Source organism: Perna viridis, chromosome 9, assembly GCF_037379345.1.
Source record: "Perna viridis isolate PV_CMFRI_1.1 ecotype Kerala chromosome 9, ASM3737934v1, whole genome shotgun sequence".
Lineage (NCBI taxonomy): Eukaryota > Metazoa > Mollusca > Bivalvia > Mytilida > Mytilidae > Perna > Perna viridis.
The window spans coordinates 12781106-12802168 of NC_142453.1; the positions used below are offsets into that span (position 1 = coordinate 12781106).

The window sequence follows — 21063 nt, forward strand, 5'->3', positions numbered from 1 at the left end:
GAGACATATTCCAGGTCCAGGAATTCCATCTGTTGGATATAGTAGAGACTATGCCTTGTATTATAGAGAATCAACGCCATTTAATAATGTCTTTATAGAATTTTATTTTAAGGTATTTATTTTTAACTGACATGACACACATCACACGGGCGCATTAATTTGCTCCATTTTCAACCTCATTCATTATACATTGATGCTTAATTTGACTGACAATTCGCTGAGTATTTACTTGATAATTACCCTCAGACTGTCTACCCAAAGCATATGATCATTTCTTCTTTTAATTAAATATTTCCCTTTTTTATTTGTCCCAAATTTAGATTTTTACCAATGTCTGGGGAATATTTGTTTCTTTTTATTTAGCTATTAAATCTGATTCTGTGAGATCAACATATAACGTGGAAAATGACAAAATCAGGGATAACTATACAGTAATAAAAATCATAATGGTAACTGTAAAGTTCAAAGATTTAAAATGGGTGGAAGAAATCTGAAAAAGCAGCATTAAAAGACAAATAAAACAATTAAACTTTATTGGCACTGATATAATTAACATTAAAACTTTAGAACATTACAAAGAAGTATAACATTAATTTTTTCACTTAAAAACCTCATCTAAAACCTATTAAACTGTTTGATGTGAGATAAGGAGTAAGTCAAAGGAACATTCTCAAACAAAATCATTTTACAAATTCTGAGATATTTCAATTACATGTATTTGACTAATTCAAGTTAGTAAAATGTTTTAAACAATAAAAATTCTTTCCTGTTATTAGATCACAATTCATTCCTTATGCTTGCTTTTTTCAAACATGGATTACTAAGGAGATATATCTACAAAATAATCCAAACTTTTCACAGTATACTTTGAATAACATGACTTCCACATATAACACATTTGATCAACCTTTAGATATTAAGAACTGAAATGAAAAAAAGACTAAAAAGCAGTAAAGAATAGAGTAGTTCGAAGTTTATATTCTCAGTTTTGAATATGTTGCTGGATGGACAGACAATAAATATAAAAATTTGTTCTTCCAGGAGGCATTTTTCCAGAAGCACAACCTAAGTTCATTTAAGACAAAATTTTAATAGTGAGGGTCTTCAATATTTGTAATTTTCTTCCCATGAAGATCTTGTTCCCACTTCGATAATTGTTCAATAAATCCTCTGTAAGGACGAACATTACCACTGCACCGTAACAACATAGCATATGCTTCCTGTAAAAAGAAAATCAATACTCAAATTTAACATCCTATTTACTTATAATTTTAATTCTTAATTATATATACATGTACAAGTTAAAATTTAATTTGGTGTCATATAGCCTCTTCTGAAGTAAAGAAATAAATTGCAGTCATCACCCTTATATCATTTGATATTACTATTTGCATAAAAATAGTGCTATAAACATATAGCATCCACATTGCAAACTGGGGCCATACATACCTCTAATGTTTTCTTGTAATAATGCATTAAGTAAGCTACAATAACTGTAATACAGCGACTGATACCCAGGTTGTCAAACACCAACACTGGCTCATTTTTCTCTATGTGGGTATCTACAAAATATAAAAAAAACAATTTGTATACATTTGCTACTATACAACTGACTGTTGCCAATTTTTATTTTTTAAAGAAAGAAAAATAAATAATAGTTTTACCATTCCAATTCCGGAATTCTGGTACACATGTAGAAAACGTTAACATACTACTACTAAATGCTTTTTTGAACATGTAGGTTTGCAGTCACTTTTCCATGACAATGGTCTATATAATAGTGCATTTCTGTAAATATGTACTAGTAGTGGAGTGTTCAATAAGATGAAATAAACTAGTCACATGCAGCTGATTGCATTTAACATAATAGCCTTGCTTTGCCTCAGCCCGATATCAATACAAACAAATCTTTATCCAAAAAGTCATGTAAATTTTTTGTCCTTGATATAAGTTTCATAAGTCAATTTTATGGCTGGGCATTGACTATACATGTATTGCAAATAGCATGTGTGTTTATGTATATGTTTTAAACAATGCATAACACTAAAATAAAATAAATTTATTATTATCATTTACAACATATTAAACAAACTTTTCTCAAGGCTATTTTTTAATATGCATTGTAAAAAGATAACAAGCCTGAGAAAACCTGAGAAACTTTCCTTCAGACATTGTAGATTGGTCTATAATTTATCATATTCCAAATAAATTATTGAAGGATATACACAGTTGCCAGGTATCAACCCTTTCCAAAATCTGTACAATATACAATTACATACATCAGTGAGGTTAATCTATCAGTCTTTGACCTTTGATATGCTAGCTGCTAATTCATTTGTACAAAAACATCATCATTTTTTAAGGACACATGATATTAAATATGCAGTTATTAGAGAAGCTATTTAATAAAGAAGAAATTTTAACCGAATCAGAAATTGATTAGGATACTCTGTAAGGGGCAGATCCAGAGCTATTATTTGCTAATTTTCCCTGAAAGTCTGTAATTTAACAAAAATAATATACCATACAAAAAGGCCTGTAGTAGACCATATATCAATATCCTATTACATGATAGAAAATATGAAAAGTGAATTCATGGATTACATACTTAAAACTCAGAACCATGACAAATATTCAGCAATGACTACATATCCTCTGGCAATGATAAAAATATCTACACATACATTCCATTTATCCAAAGCAAGAATCGGCCAACAAAAATGAAAATAGTTTTTAGTAAAAAAATATTCTGAATGATACAATTTGAATGAAAAGGTTAAGGCCTAATTTCAGATGACTCAAAACTATGGCTCAAGTTATCAAAAACATTCACAAATATGTGTAGTTAAAATTTTCTGAAATAGTGCTGCTGACTAAGAGTAATCAAGGAAACCAAGACTCTAACGAAAATCAAAAGAACATGACATGGGAAAACAGACACTCACAGCAAAGTACACAAAGTAACCAAAATAATACATACAAAGTAATGAAAGTAAATAAGCAACTTAAACTCCACTAAAAACTGGTAGTGTAAGCGTCCCCTGCTTTTCAAGAAACACCCACCAAGTTGCGCATAAAAGGTTGTCCAGGGTAGATGTAAGAGGAAAGGAAAACTAAGACACACCGAACAAATCAGTTTTTATGGTGCAGATATAAATATATATTCATATTTTCTTACTTTGAATATGTCTTTATTGAACTTTGATTGCATAATGAATTACAAAAAAATACTGGTAATTGAAAACTTTTATTAATTTATGTTTGCAAATAACTTCTGTATAGATAAAGCTTAAAACTACAGATAAAATGCTATGCTTTGAAATAAAGAAACATAGTTTGGGTAATAAAAGAGGTAAGTGCTTTTTTGTTGTTGTCTGTTATCAGATATGAGTGATTAGCATACAGGTACTGCATTTTTTTTTATCTGTATCAATTTTTCTTTTGCAAACAAGATGATAAGATGAAGTTCTTTATGCTTTGTTACTATAAGACCAAACAATAAAAGTTTTATATACAAGGTATTACCATATAAAGGATATCTTTGCTTTTTACTCATTTTTATTGTTAAGTTTCAAGATATCAAGAGATACAAAAATAAAAATTATTTATTTCTGCTTCAACAATTTTTTACAAGCCAAAATGAACATTTAAGAATGTTGCACTTCGCGCAATAAACAATATGCACATGGAAAATTTATGTTATTTTTCAATAGACAAAATTTTTATTATTGCCAATTCTTATAAATTAATTTTAAAACATATTTTTATTTTTAAACATGAGAAAAGTAGCTCTGAATTTAACTGAATAGGGGCGTGTCAATATTTTTTTTATCCATTTAAATATATAACAAAAATATTTTAACCAATCAGATTACAGTATTTATCTCCAATTAATTTATTGTGCAATGGTTTAACTCTTAAATCAAACATCATCAAGGTAATTATCTTACCTCCTACAGTTTATAAAGAGTAAAAGAATGCAACATAAATGGCCAGCCCATGGTAAACAATGATAAAATGGAGTTTCTGTTATTTATTTCTTAAATAACAAGTAGCCTGGGGTCTGTTGTTCATCTTGTCATTAAAATTATCAAAATTAATGACTTGATACTTAAAATTGCTATGAATAGTATGCAGGCATAATACTGTAAAAAAACACCATAAAATGACCATGCCTTTTTTCTGCTCATTTGTTCACAATTTTGAAATCAAACAAATTATGCATTTTTGAGAAACAGTAAACTGCTAGAGAGGATATAACTGTTGTTGATCTGAATCATTTTGGTTAGATTTATATGTGCATTCTACACAAGTATTGCATCTATCAATGTACATATGCTTCACTACTTTCAATCAATATTTCTATAAAATTTTACCTTTCTGTTTTACTGAATTAAACCATGCAAATTTCATGCATGAAACAGTGTCTACCTATATATATCTTCATTCATATCTGACATATTATGATTGTAAGTTCTTATAACTCAATCAACAACAAAGAGTGCTACCTAAATACTTAAACATTTTACATAAAGTCATTACAATGTTATAGTACATATTCCATGTATTTAAAGAAGATATCATAGTAAAGACTAAAGTTTGAATTACATCTACAAATGTACCGTACTTAAATTATCATCATAACTTAAAATTGCTTTTAAATACAAGTATTTCATGAATTTTTTGTGAAAATTTAATTTGTAAATGACACCTAAATAATGGGTATTTAATATTAAGTATTACCTTGACCTAATTGCAGTGAAAATACAGCAATATACTAAAGTTCAGTGATGCATTTGGTATCTTATTTCTGTTATGGCGATATTGTGCATTTTAAACTTTTATACATATCAGTCACTCACATTTAACCTTCCATCCAAACATATTTAGAAATATAAAATTAGTCTTAACTCAGAAGTTAAATCTCTGCATTAATTAGGTTATCACATGTGTCTCAAAGCAAAGTTTTCTTCATTGTATTATACTTTATATGTATAAGGTGTAATTAAATCTTTCACACAGACATTTTGTGCAAGGTCCACATGTATGCACAAGCTTTTGTTTTTTTTTTCAAGGCAGATAATACTTACTAGAAATTTCAAATAGATTTTGTTTTTGCAGTAAATTAAGGTTAAGCTTTTTATCCATAATATTATTTTAATTGATTATTGAACATAAAGTTTACAATAGTCTGGTGATCTGTCTGGGATGCTTTCCATTATACCTTCCAGTTGAACCACAGATTAGTGTATCATTATTGGTTCATATCAAGTGGTTCACTTTAGACATCAAACCAGACAAACTGGAAGTAAAATTAGAGAAAGTTGGTTTGTACCAGTTATAGGAAATCAAACCTTGTCTATCACTCAGAATTTCTGTCAATTTATTGTGTGACAGATTATCCTGAAATTTCTATAATAGTAATAAGTACCTATAAATTGACAGGCTGTTTGGAATTTACTGTAAAGATCTGCTTCATTATCATCAGTTACTTGGCAGTGAAGTAAGTGTGGCCCTGGTTCTGAAAAACTTAAAAAAAAAAAATTCATGTAGAGTGTCAGCTCTATCAATGTTTCATCATGTTTAAGTAATATTCTTAAGGATTGATATTAAAGCATTCAAACAAAGAGTTAATATAGTGTCCCAGATAATCCAGGTTAAATAGGGCACTCTAGTAGGTTAGAGGCAAATTTGATTGATTGATTGATTTTGGGGTTTAATGCCAGAGCAGCAATATTTCAGCTATATTCGGGCAATGAACATGAAATGGATGATAAAATGAACATGCAATGATGATGATGAAATGATGTTTGTTTGTTTGTTTGTTTGTTGGGGTTTAACGTCCGAGCAGCAATATTTCAGCTATATTCAGACGAATGATGAAATGAAAAATGGGATGGGACACAAGGATAATAGGGTTGACAAATTTTGATTGCCACTAGAAATAGTGAGGGGTGGGTAGGGTCAGGCAATTTAGCCTCCTCTGGCAGAGCGCAAAGGTTCCTACTCCTATCATATAGGATTCTTTATTTTCTGTATTCCGTTTTGATGACCCCCGTATGTAACATGCCACGGTTACCCCATTCCACCACCTGACACCCAGACCCATACAGGGCGAGGCAAATTTGAAGACACATCACAAAACTATCTTTTCGAGAAAAATTGACAGAAAAGACCAGGGTGCATTAAAAAAAAACATTGAAAAGGCCAAGGGAACCCACATCCTTCCAAAACTTTCTATAGGGAACACTAATGATGTACAATGTAGAAGAAAAGAATCGTCCAGTCATTATCTATATTCTCAAGTTAAAAGAAATACTGGTTAATATATAACTGGAATTTGACTTAAATTTGCACAATCATAGATATGTATTAAACATTTAAATAGTGTAATGCATGTAAGATGTCTTATCAATTAAGGATCAGTACTAAACATATACTGTGAAAGTACTTTCATTTGTGGTACCAATTTATGTAGTTTAAGGAAGTGACATTATAATTATTATTATTATTATTATTACAGAGCATTTATATAGCACTTATCTAATCCAAATTACTCTAAGTAACCAATACAATTTAAATCACAATGCAGACAAAACAATGATACAATCAAATAAATGAAAACGATCAAGTGAAAAAATAATAGTAAAAAACTAAAATATTGACACCTACTATGTACAGGTTTAATAGATGCAAAAAAGAATTGACAATTTAAGTTAATATCATATAGATTTGATTTTAAGTTTAAATGAAATATGTGACTTAAAAGAATAGCTAAACAAATTAAATATATATCATAAAGTTAAATTAAATATTAGCATTAAGTACAGGAGAACTAATTTAAAATTTCAATAAATGATGATGATAATAAAACTAATTTTAAGAGAATACACAAAATACATCAAATCTGTTTCCATCAAAAATAGTTAAAATTATAATCACAGCCCTTCAAACAGAATTAAATCACAGTCATTCAAAGATCACAATATGCAAGTCTAAAAATATGAGTTTTAAAGCCTTTTTTAAAAAGAAAGAGAGCGATTGTTCTTTGTGTAAATGGACTGGAAAGTAGTTCCATATTGTAACACCAGCTCGATTAAAACATCATTCATAGATTCTTAAAATCAAAGAAATGACAGCTTTATCATACAAATGAATAGGAAATTTTTCTCTTTTTGGGAATTAAATTTCTAGGTTTCTAAAACCAACAAAAATCATGAAAATTGGTACCCAATGAACAATGATTCTTTCACAGTAAATATATGATGTCTTATAATAAGGATGTGTATTTAACATAGGATATCATGTATGTAAGAGAGCTGATTAAATCCAATCTTCTATAGATCTATATGATTTTGCTATAAAGTAAGAATGTGAAGCTTAACAGTCTAGATAAAGAATAACTCTTGAAGTTATTATATGATGTATATCAAATAACTGTAACTGACAAGCACAATAAAATCTGAGTCATTCAGTAAAAGAACTTTTGAACACTCCAGTTAAACTTTTGATACCTACAAAGTTTCTGTCTCAACACAACAGTTGACATGACCTTTGATCTTCAGATCTTTCTGTATATATTCAGCATTGCCTTGTTTCCAGTTGCCACAATACAACAGACCTGGTATAATTTCTATGGGATATGGTTTTATTTCATCCATTTCCTGCTCAAATGAAAAATATATCTCAGGTATTTGCATTCAAAATAAACTATCTATACATGTACATTGCAGTCGACCATAGTTAAATTTTTTTTCTCATATAAATCTCCAGAATCAACACTAATGTATTGCATGTTCTTAGAATATTTATCATGAAGTGACCCTTACATGAAATTCTCCATGATTTAAGATTGCTTAGATTGCTAACCATACAACAGGAGGGTTTTCTTAATTATAATGTTCTGTGGGGTTGACCTTGATAGCTTGGTTAAAGAGGATGAACTCGAACAGTTTGAGCAAGTATGGGCACTGTTTGATTGATATCTAAATTGGACAGTGAATATATTTATTTGATGCAGTATAGGTTTCTGACACAATTCAACATTGATCTATAATGATCTTAATACACGTTTTAGACAGCATATTCACAAATCCAGAGGTTTTTTTTTTATTATGAAATCTAACAAAACCAATTTTGGACCCTTTGAACAATGATATGAGCCAACTAAATAAAAGGTCCAAAATAAAACCAAATGTATCCTCAAGACTTTAAATTAAACCCCATTTAGAAATCTGCAAATTATAGGAAGTGCCGGTATTAAAATGCTTGTTTTTTTTTCCTTCAACCTCTAATGCAGCAACACTTGGAACCTACAAAATCAATACGAACCTTTCTTCTGTTGTATGGAACCTCGCCGAATGCTTAAACAGGTCAATTCACTTTGTATGGAACCTTGACGAATGCTTATACAGGTCAATTCAGGTCAAGTTATTGTCTGGAGATCTCAAAGCATTGTTTAGCCACTTTTTAATTGCCCATATACCGTAAAATCAACTCCAACTTTCCTTTATGGTACAATTTCTTATAACCATAATGGTCTGTGGATGACAAGGAAGACAAGTGTAATATCTAAGACATAAGAATATTTACCATTGCTCATTTTTTGGTTATATAAAAAATTACAAACCTTTGGCATGAACATGATTTTCTGTGTCCTCAAAAATGGATATAGTTTTGAAAATTCTTCATATCCTCCTAAAAAGAAATACACCAATTATAATGATAAGTGAAATGTTTTATTTGTTCAGTTTGTGCCCTCAGTCAAACTTCATTTCAGGTGTCTTTTTAGGGAAAATATTACTTTAAAGAACAGTCTATTATATCAAACACGTGTATTGATGGAGACACATAACAAAATTATACAGTATGACTAATTATTGTATCTATATCAGAATTAAGATCACTTGGTACAGATTTAAGAAAATGGAAATTAAAGATGCAATACATAATCATGGCAAATAGAACTACATTTATTTTATAGATAGCAGTGATTTATCAATTGTTCCCTGTGTACAAAATTTCAATAAATCTTTGGTAATTTCACTCTCAGACTTCCTCCCACCAAAACTCTAATATCAATCAGCCAATCAAAAAACCAAAAAATAAAGTTGAAAGTAGCAATAAATTATGGAGAAAATTGATATAATAAATAGGATTTTCAATTACTTATTGTAAATAACCAAAATATAATTACATTGTACTTGTGCCAAGAACGCTTGAGGATTTAACTTGTGTAAATAAAATCTAGGCATTCTTCAGCACTCGTGACCATATTTCGGTTATTCACTCATTCCAATGATTATCCTATTAATCCTTTTATGCAGTAAAAACAACTTGTTTACTGAAACTGGTGGTGTTGAGAATGATACAAGGAAGCATCATATAGAAAATTTATAGTAATTGGTAAATTAAATGCCAATTCTTATAAATAATGTTCATTTAAATGCATGTAGTTGTTTGTTGCACTTCATTTTTATAATGTTTAAATGTCCTTTTAAAGTATGTACATAGTCGTTCATTTAGACAGACCTGTGTTCAGCTTACCAAGGTGAAATGTGTAGAAACCAACCCTCTTTAGGACTTTAAAATTGGTATAGTTAAGACAGACCTGTGTTCAGCTTGCATTAGGCAAGATTCAAAATTAATTTAAAATGACTTTAAACTGGTTTAGAAAGGTTTTCAGATTATTTAAGGTGCAGCTTAGACAGGCTTCAAATTCTTTCAATGCATATTAGAAGAAACTACAGCTAGATATAAATGCTTTAAATGATTTCAACACTGATTATTCTGTCATATAATTCTTATATGCATGCAGTATATTGAAAAAAATAATGTGCAATATTGTAATAACTTCAACAATTGTTATGAAGGGCAGCACAACAAAAGGTTAAATGAAAATACTGGAACAAATGTGAAATAATTTTCATGTGAAAAATAATAAAATTAATAATCAATTAATTCATATCCAGTGTTCTAGGATTTTTCAATATTTTAGGTTTCCATGGGAAAACTCTAATTGAAGATTTACTTTCCTACACTTGAAGTTTGCTTTCAAACTTAGCAAATCCTTTAAAATATTTAAAATATCTACTTGCCAAAGGGAAAGTGGGGCATAATAATCAGCTTTCCCACACCCAATTTGTACTTGCCCCAGGTGATAGGAAAATTGAAACCTAGAACACAGACATCCCAATAATTGCACAAATATTTACTCAATTAAGGTAATGTCTTATCATAGGTTTCATAATTAGTGAAAGTTGAATATTGCAATTGAATTTGAATTGTATCTCATGAAAAATATTCATGCTAAGCTAAGCTACCTTTCAAAATCTTGACTTTGTTTCTGCTACCATTTTCCCACATGACATTTCCACAATCCAATGCCGGCCCTAAAATGATATATTAAAGTAAATTGAAGGAGTAAATGTCTTAACTGAACAAGATATATAGCCATAAAAAAGTCCCCTGCTGCTTATGAAATTTGACATTGCCTATGTCCCAAGACTCCTACAAAATTTGTTGAATAAAAATTGTGGTAAAGTATGACAATTGCTTTTTTGCCTCTATTTCCACTGACATCTGAATCATAAATATTCGATCAACAATACGTTTTCCTATCAATTCTGATAATGACACCCATATTCCCCCTTTTAGCCCCTTACTACCAAAAAGGGTGAGGCAAAAACCTCCAAAAACTGTACCATTATAATATCAAAAAATGTTTTGCGGTCATATAAAAATAGGACATTAAGGCCATAATAAAAAAAAATTCCAAGATACTCGTGCAACTTTGCCACTATTTCAGACAAAACCCTGCCCCTAAGTACAGTAAAAAGCAAGGCTCTGTCTGAAATGGGGGTCTGTGGCACAAACATATTAAAACAGCTCTATCAAAGAATATGTGCTAAACCCATACCAGTTTTTATTTTTTTCAATTTGGAACCATTTTAAAAAGAAATTGCAGCGGAAAACTATGATATTCAAACTTGAAGTTACTAAATAACAATTTTTATAAATTGGTTTCAGATAAGACATGGAATATTTCTGAGAATTTGGGTCAGGGATTATTTTTTCAAATTCATTTTGAAAATAAAACAAGAGGCTCCCAGGAGCCTGAATCGCTCACCTTGTTAAATTTTGCCTTTCAAGGGCAATAAAGTAAACAAGAAGTTGTCCAACAATTTTGACTCAAGAAAACTTTGATAGGACTTATCATAAGGATCATTTCAGTTAATGAAAGTCTAAATCTGTCAAAGTGTTCAAGACATTGGCTGAAAACGGTAAAAAAGACCAGTCATTTTCCATTGTCAAGGGCAATAACTCTTATAAGAAGGCATCTGAGAAATTTTATGCCTGAAGACTTTTGTAGTCCTAAAAATAGATAGATCTCATCATGCTGAACACTTTTACCCTTTTCAGAATGGGCTAAACCTAACCGTTTTGGAGATATATGCGAAAAACTACTGTCTGACCCCTATGCTCTATTTATAGTAAAGGCGGCCATGTTTTTCGACGGTTCAAAAATCCCCACATTATTTCTATGCAGGATACCCCAAGGAACATTCATATCAAGTTTAGTTCAAATTGGTCGAGTAGTTTCAGAGGAGAAGAGTTTTGAAAAATTGTTAACAACGACGACGGATGGATGCCAAATGATAGCAATAGCTCACATATTTGGGGTGGGTGTGAAAAATTGGGTTGGGATTATTTTTCAAAACACATTTTGAAATAAAAAAAAATTGAGGCAGGTGTGAAAAATTGGGCTTGCGTGGGATGAGAATCTAGGAATATTTAACTATGACCTGATAGAACAATGAGTGATATCCTTTGCATTTGTTACTTTGTATGTATGATTTTAGTTACTTTATGTTCTTTGTTGTGTATGTCTGTTTTCCATGTCGGGTCTTTGTCCCTGGATTATGTTCTTTTGATTCCATCTCAAAGCCTGAATTTTGAATTTTGCTGAAGACTGAACTTAAGTTGTATGTTACAGTACAACTTTGCAAAATAAAAAAAAATCCACTGATCAGTTCTCAAGTTCTCATCTGGAAACCTTCAGGGGACGGACAGACTTTTCGGAGGGTATCGCATAATACCTTGCCACTTCATTAGGTGGGGTATAAAAATCAGGCAGCAGGGTAATGTCAGTTAATCAACACAGAAAAATTGCAATATATATTGATATGAAAAAAAAAAAAAAACATCTGAAAAACATATGTTTGTCAAACACATGTACTTATCATGTGTAGGCCACCATGAACAATAAAGGAAAATCACATGTTTAGGGCTAGCACTTTAATTCATGAAATATAAAATTATACTTCTACTAAAAACTCAAAAAGGATACCCCCAAAACCCACATATTTATGCTGGCTTCAGTCACTGAAGCCTAAACACTTTAGTGATACATGTATGGTGAAAAAAACATTCAAGAACAGAATCTTGTGATATATAGTATCAATATTAAAAATCCAATAATTTTAGCTTGATTTCAAAAGTCGTAGTCTTTTAGAAGTTGGTCAGGCCTACACATTGTCTTATGGTGATTAAAAATGGAAAGTCTACATAAAAAGACACCAAATATGCCAAATATGGTTTGCTTATGTTGAAGAACGAAGAAGGTATGGTCTAGACATGAATCAGCAGACAGATGGACAGACAGGGATAGAGTCATTTCTATACACCCAATGAACTTTGCATTGTCTCATGGTAAGAAACCCATGTGCCATATATTATGGGGTATCACCTTAAGTTACATTTCTTTAAAGCTCCTACAAACTACAAAGTTGATATCCACAACTGGCAAAAATGAATGAATTAATTGTTCTTTGTATAAAACAGGTTTTAAAACACCTACCTTCTTCTCTTAATGTAGTTGTGTTACTGTCATAAACTACAACATTCTGTTTGCATTCTAATTCAGCATCATATAGGACAGTAAAATCACCATTCTCATCCTAAAAAAAATGCAGAATTAAAATTTGGTCTTCTACATTGAAACCTGTCAGAACTGCATCCATTTGGATGGTAAAATTAGTTAAGACAGGTTTTCAGGTATAGACAGGTTTAAACAGGTCTAAATCTAACTGGTTTTTTGAAGTCACCAAGGTCGACCTAAATTCTGACTTTTCTGAATGTATAAAGAAAATTCTTGGCTTGTCGCCTTGATATACTTTTATCAATTAAAAGTTTACTGAATTGATTTTAAAGATCATATCATAAAAAAGTAAATATAGCTAACCTTTGAAGCTTTCTTTGCTGTCACAACATGGCTTTCATTATAATCATTCTTATTTCTTGCATCTAGAATAAAAAAAATGAAGTCATTCATATATTTGATACATGTACATGTATTTCTACATGTATATACATGTGTATATATTTCTCCAAAAATTAATTATGGTGAATCTTTACATCACCAATACTCCAGTTTGCATTCATCTGAAATATCCTTTGGTAAAAAAAGGAATCAAGCTAAGACAGTGTAAAAACAATAGTATTTCACTTCAAACAATCAAGTCTATATCGCAATATGGTCAAACTGATCCAAAACAACCAACACCTAATTTATTGCCTCATTTTACATGGAACATAAAAATGATGAATGACATGATGAACTTAAAACCTTCATTTAACTAATTATCCACATCATATGAAACCAAAAACACTACTCTCACTGGAGACTGATCTGTCCAGACACTGACTGGATCAATAGGGAAGTAAAACTAAAAAGAGAGGTTACATATATATATATATGTATAACAAAGATGGCCACAGCCCTTTGATTATCAATTCTGTAGGGTTCAATACATTTTTGCACTGACATTTTTGGCCTTGCTTTGACCATAGCAAACATTTGGATAACATGTAAGGGACCACATAAATAAACAGGTATACACCAAGGACACTCCACTTGAAATACAATGTATCAGGGGATGAAGTGTGATTCACTATTCCACTTATCTCCAAAGCCCGAAGTAATGCCTGAATGTCCTTCAGACACCAAAATAAACCTTGACACTGGTACTTGGTTTGCATCTAAACAATTCTTTTGAGTATATATTTGATTTTATCCATCTCTTTGTCAATCATTCCAAAGATTTTGGAAGATACACTTCACTGAGTAATTAGTGAAACTGATATTCTTGCACAACATCCAAGTGTCTCTCCAGTACTACTGTTTGTCTGACTCAGGTAAAAGTCCATTAGAGGTACATGTATTGGGCCAGATGTACTGAGTAAGACTTGCCTGATTTAACTGTTCAACCAGGATTAACCTAAGTCCTAAGTACACAACTAACCTACAATGTACATGTAATAGTAAAGAGGGAATAGGAAGAAACTGAAAGATATTCTTATTTGCAAGGACCAGGTGGGAAACGTTTGGAATTCCCAGCAAATAGTGATAATTCCCAAACAATACTGGTGTTCAGAAATGTACTATGAAGTAATAATGCATTTGTTGTGGCCACATTATTTGTGAAACTACTCTTTATGTGACATTGATATAATTGCAAAAAAAAATTAATGAAAATTTTGTCAGACATTTCAAAGTGGAAAATATGTGTAAAAAGTGCAAATAAACAATAGGCTCCCAGGAACCTGAATCACTCACCTGGTTTCATTTTGTCTTTCAATGGCAATAAATTTAAAAAGAAGTTGTCCAACAATTTTGACTCAAGAAGACTTTGGTAGGACTTATCATAAGGATCATTTCAGCAACTGAAAGTTTCTTTCTACATGTATCTATTATAGTTTTCCAGATATCCAGGCTGAAACTTAAAAAAAAAGTCAATTTTCATCTTTCAAGGGCAATAACTCTTACAAGCAGTTGTCTGACAACTTTGATCACTGAAGACTTTTATAGGTCTTATAATAAGGATCATTTCAGCAATTGAAAGAATTGGCTAAACCAAACAGTTTTTGAGATACAATGTGCAAAAAACTACTGTCTGACCCTATGTTCTATCATTAGTAACGGCAGCCATTTTTTGGCAGATCAAAAATCCCCACATTAGTCTATGCATGATACCCAAGGAAACACTCAGCCCCGTGCAGGTCTGGGTGTCAAAAGAATAGGCCTGCAGCAGCGCTAAGCTTGTCGTAAAAGGCAACTAAATAGTGCTCAGAAACCTAGCCAGGGGCTAGGCACTCTGCTCACAGAGCAACTGGGTTGTGTGCCCAAGGTGGTGGAATGGAGTACCCCGGGCATGTTACATGCTGGGGTTGTCAGGCTATAATACAGAAAACCTGACTGCAAACCATAGTGGTGCACCGTGTTGGGAAAGGTGCTACGTTCCTTGCAAGTTAAAGAAACCTACTGTGGTATTCGATAGGAGTAGGAACCATTGTGCTCCGCCACAGGAGGCTAAATTGTCCGACCCTACCCATCCCTCCGTTTTATCTTGTGGCAATCAAAATTTGTCGACCCTAATAACCTTGTGTCTCATCCCTTTTTTCATTACATCATTATCACTTCATGTTCATTTTATCATCCATTTCATGTTCATCACCTGAATATAGCTGAAATATTGCTGCTTGGGCGTTAAACCCCAACAATCAATTAATCCACCCTTTTCTAGTGGCAATCAAAATATTTTGACCCTATTATCCTTGTCTCCCATCCCATTTTTCATTTCATCATTATTTCATGTTCATTTTATCATCCATTTCATGTTCATCGTCTGAATATAGCTGAAATATTGCTGCTCGGACGTTAAACCCAAACAATCAATCAATCAAGAATCATTCATACTAAGTTTGGTTCTAATTGGTAAAGTGATGTCAAAGGACAAGATTTTTGAAAGAAATAACATTAAAAATAGCAAAAAAACGTCGAAAAAGGCATTAACTTCAACATGGCTTAGGTCTCACTAATTATAACCACTTCCGGGTCAAATGGCCACCCCCTATGTTGTACCAAGAACACACTGAACCTAGAAATATACATTGTAAGTGCATTATTTGTGTGTATTCTGATCAAAAGTAGTCAAAATAAAGCTGAGAATGTGTACTTTAAAATCATATTTGTAATTTACTACTTAAGTGTATAAATATTGTTTACATGTGCAAGTAATTTGCCTCCATGCTGTAAGTTAGCAGAAAAGGTAAAAATGTGGATTTTCAGTATTTTTTTTATTCAAGTAAATTTTGTGAAGAATTTCTACAGTCATCACACCAATAGAATAATGATTTTGAAAGCCTCTATTTTCCAAGCTTCACAATGGTATGCAACTTTAAGGTGTAATTTGTTCTGGGAATTCACAGTGAAACATTGAAAATTACTTGTTTAACAAGTAAAGTAATGGAAATGTTAGAAGTAGTTAGTGAAACCTTAACAGATTAAAATGAAAATTTGACCACAGATAGATCTCATCATGCTGAACACTTTTATCCATGTCAGAATTTGGCTAAATCTAACAGTTTTGGAGATATATTAAAAAAACTAATGTCTGACCCCTATGTTCTATTTTTAGTAACGACGGCCATTTTTTTTTTGATGGATCAAAATCTAAACACAACTTTTGTGCAAGATACCCTAAGGAACATCTGTGCAGTTTCATATAATTCCACTCAGTAGTGTTTCAGAGGAGAAGATTTTTGAAAAATTGTAAACAGCCAGGTGAGCTAAAAAGTTACAGGGTCAATATATTTAAATAATTTGTAAAAAATCTGATTTTTTAGTACTTTATTCGACTATTTTTACATTGAATTATTAAACTGAACTTTGTGAATAGAACATAACACCAAATGTTTAAATATCCCAATTTTAATCAGTATCATTTGTAACTTATTTTACCTCCGCTTCTGGAAGTCAAGATTTAATGCAAACCAAGGCAGTTTTTTAACTCTATTATTTTAGCATAGAAAAAAAATACTTGTTGACAATGATTAATATGCATTGTATTACATTATCCAATTTTTTTTTACAAATAATATCAACTGAATACACATTGGGAATCATGGCCAAAAATTAGGCGTAAATTACTATGGCCTTAAGCACTAGACCTGCATGGGGTACCTGCAAAATTTTCCCATCATTCCATTTTCTTTAAATTTGTACATGATATTACACTAACTGCAGTACATCCACTGACAAATTTTCAGGAAAATTCACAGTGCAAATTTTGAACAATAAGGACTAAAAAACTGCTAATTTATAAATCTGAATTGTTGGCCAAACTGAAACAATTATCTGGTGTTTTATAGGGTCATTTTTACAAATTATTTGAATAAACACCTGAATATTAAGTCAAATTCACTTCAAAAAGATTAATATATTAGATTTAATTGAATTTTTTGTTCTATTTATGTTGTAGAAGAGCTACTGGGGTTTTCTTTTACAAATGACAAAAAGGGGCATTTTCAGCAATTTGCCTATATAAAAACCTCTTATGTGCAAAAAATCCACACTTCATTCTTTGTCCAAACTAATATTATGCGGACTATACATATCTATAAACAAAGATTCAGAAAATTTCACCATGTAGTCTTTTTTAATGTTTAAATGATCTTGAGGTAATTTTTTTTTCGCCTGAATACAGCTGAAATATTGCTGCTCGGGCGTTAAACCCCATCAAACAAACAAACATTGAATTTTTTTTTAAATTAATGGCTTAGATCATGTAAATATTCAAAAATGTTACCAAATGTCAAATTAAGATGATTTATATTGAAGAAAGAGCATTGCTGGGCACATCATGATGTAACTAATGCTGCAAAAGTGTCACGAAATCAATAATTTTCTGCATGAAGGGACAAATTTATATATGATAAACATAGTTATATGCTGGATAGAGTCATATGATGAACACATGTGTTACAGTAACAAGATGAAAATGCTTGAAATCTCATCAGGATTTATAAAAAAAAAGGTATCTTTCTCAACTCTAAAAGGTTAAGGATTGATAAAACTGGCAAGGTTAATGGTGAACTGTACTGTCTCGTGACAGAGAATATTTCATAATTCAATTTGAATATTTCATATATGGGAATCTTGCTTTGCAAAAGTGGTCATTTCAAACATTTTCCCACCTAATACAAGATATATGTACACATTTGAAACATTTAATCAATACTTCAATTTCCTAGAGCAGAGTTGCTGGAGGCCGACATATTTCTTCCAGAAGTTATTCCCCTTTAACATCAGTATCACTTTGAAGTTTGCTTATCATTCACATGTTCTAGTTACTAAAACTATATCAACTTGGATTACCTCCTTTACCTCAGATTTACTACCTTAACTTTTAACGAATGAGGTCACTAGAATCCAAATGAAACGTGTATGCATTCTACTATTTCGAAAGTAATCATTACTTTAATGTCGATTTAGTATTTGACATCTCATAAGCCTATAAAGTAAATCACAATCACAGCTGCTCCACTGTGAAGTGGTGTGAGCTCCATGGTTATTACATGTACTTTCTTAATTTCACTTAAGATTCCCCAATATATACAAACGACAAAAAAACAAAAAAATAAAAATATATAGGCTAAATATGTATGATGATTATGTTTCAGTAAAAATAACTGAATCTTTTCTGATAGTTTTCAAGTCTTTTCTATTTTTTTTTACTTATTAAAAGAAGTGCATATGATGTGTTTTTAAGAAGTTCAAGAAAAACATGAAAAACTGCTCCTGCTGCTTCAGACACAAGGTTGAAACAATTTGATCCGTGAAGCCCTTTGCAACTCTAAAATAGCAATGTTCATTTGGGTTATTCTTATAACTGAAAATTAGTAGCTCACTGTGGTTGGAACACATATTTTTCCCCGTCTCATCTCCACTGTACCTGACATCCCAAAATTTTATACTACATTGTACTATGTGATAAATCAGTCATTGTAGATCTTTGTTATGTCCTTAAAATGTAAGTTCAAAGTAATGTGATGTTATTATTTTAAAATTTGTAATGTATCATGCCCTATTCTTCTTCTTCATGGATGTACATGTGTATGTACATGTATCTCTGCTGTTGCTATGTTGTCAAGAACCAAACCAACTAAAAAAAATATAACTCTGATTGTATTATTTAAATCCAAGCAAAACTTTCTAAGACAGGAAAGCCATTTTTCTTTTGGAAATTTACAGCCGTCAGTAATGTCTGAATTTTGTTTACATCACATGATATGTATAAAATATTCCTACTATCTGTCAAGAACTATTATATATTTGTTATCTGTACAAATTGACCCACTAAAAAAACTTAAAAAGATGTTGCTAGAGATGCCTTTTAGGGTTAAAAATTGTAAAATGTGGCAAAGTGCTACTAAGTCATCAACATTTGGAAACCAAAGGAGAAGGGGTCTGGGTTCTTTTTTGGCATTTTTTAAATTTTTTACTCATTTATTGAAAAACCTTTCTCCTATTGTTTAAATAGAAAAATTTTCTTAAAATATTAATTTTGATTGCTGCTGAAATATAAATAAAAACATTGCACTTGCAACCCCCTTTGTACCTGAAGGCAGTAAGGGGTTTTGATGTCAGTCCTTTATTATTCGAGTCTATCGATGAGGAACATTTATACAGGAAACAAACATACAAACGGAAAGCTATATGACAAATTTAAGCTTCTATAATGTTTTTACACAAACAAGTTAACAACAAAAAATAAATGTCTGTTACTGGTGGGTAAAAAAGCTAAACCTAAATTCTTTCCAGAAATCAGAACAGATCCCCAAATTTCCAGAAATGTAAAATACAATTATGTGAACAGACAACCATCCAAAATAGACATACAACATCCTGCCCGAACAAAAAGAAATTTCTAATTTCTTCTATGGTTGCCTGCTTCACAACACGTAAAAATAATACAAGGTCAAAGAAATTATGTGAGTCAAATTATATACTCTCTAGACTCTTGTCAGAAACAAACAAATGGAAAGCTACACGACAAATTTAAGCTTCTATAATGTTTTTATACAAACAAGTAAACAACAAAAAATAAATGTCTGCTACTGGTGGGTAAAAAAGCTAAACCTAAATTCTATCCAGAAATCAGAACAGATCCCCAAATTTCCAGAAATGTAAAATACAATTATGTGAACAGACAACCATCCAAAATAGACATACAACATCCTGCCCGAACAAAAAGAAATTTCTAATTTCTTCTATGGTTGCCTGCTTCACAACACGTAAAAATAATACAAGGTCAAAGAAATTATGTGAGTCAAATTATATACTCTCTAGACTCTTGTCAGAAACAAACAAATGGAAAGCTACACGACAAATTTAAGCTTCTATAATGTTTTTACACAAACAAGTAAACAATAAAAAATATACATCTGCTACCGGCAGTTAAAAAAGCTCAACCCTAATTCTATTCAGAAATCAGAACAGACCGCCCCCCCCAAAGTTCAGGAGACATAAAAAAGACCGTTATGTGAACAGACAAAAACCCAAAACAGATATTCAACATGCAAAGAATGTACACGTATAGTAAAACTATAAAGCTCACTGACACTGTGCTCGTTGATATAGGCAAAGCCTACTCCATATATTAATAAGACCTTTTTGTAGCTTTACTAGAAATGTATGTGTCAAATTCATCATTGAAGCGAAGGACTACAGTGCTGTATATTCTACAGCAGTAGAACTGATTACTCGTACGATAGTTTGCATCTCTTTGTTTGAAAAAAAATGTACTAATAATCACTTAGTAAATGCTTGTCATTTGTTTTAAATCTCACCTATGAGAAGAAGATAATTAGGGTCACTTAAGTTAGAATATACAGTTGATTGTTGCAGCAAATTGTATAGATCTGAAGGATCTAGTAATTCAAGTCCCTCGTTCATCTTCAGCAACTGAGTTTACATGTACATGTGAGTGACCAATCACTCAATAAATATACAACATTGCTTATACGCAATAAAATATAGTTTGTAAATAAATGATACATTATCTCTTTCTTAATTGTTTTATTTTACACAAAAGTTGAACTCAATCAAAGATATATTAATTTAAATACGTTAGTCTAATATTTTTTCACCAAAATTGAAGATGTTTTAATTATTCCTATCGAATGGTCGTCAAGTGCGGATAAATATCTGGTAATAATTGC

The 21063-nt window shown here is 31.2% G+C and overlaps 1 protein-coding gene across 1 annotated transcript; it reads right to left on the bottom strand.

Moving 5' to 3' along the window:
• Positions 1-518: 518 nt before the first annotated feature.
• LOC148606829 (serine/threonine/tyrosine-interacting-like protein 1) lies at positions 519-20853 on the bottom strand. The gene is made up of 9 exons (XM_088545369.1): positions 20692-20853; positions 13244-13305; positions 12860-12959; positions 10323-10391; positions 8630-8697; positions 7519-7664; positions 5432-5529; positions 1450-1562; positions 519-1220 (listed from the first exon to the last, which is right to left on the bottom strand). The coding sequence occupies exons 1-9, from the start codon at positions 20795-20797 to the stop codon at positions 1089-1091; spliced, it is 894 nt and encodes a 297-aa protein (XP_088401495.1). The 5' UTR covers positions 20798-20853; the 3' UTR covers positions 519-1088.
• Positions 20854-21063: the final 210 nt, after the last annotated feature.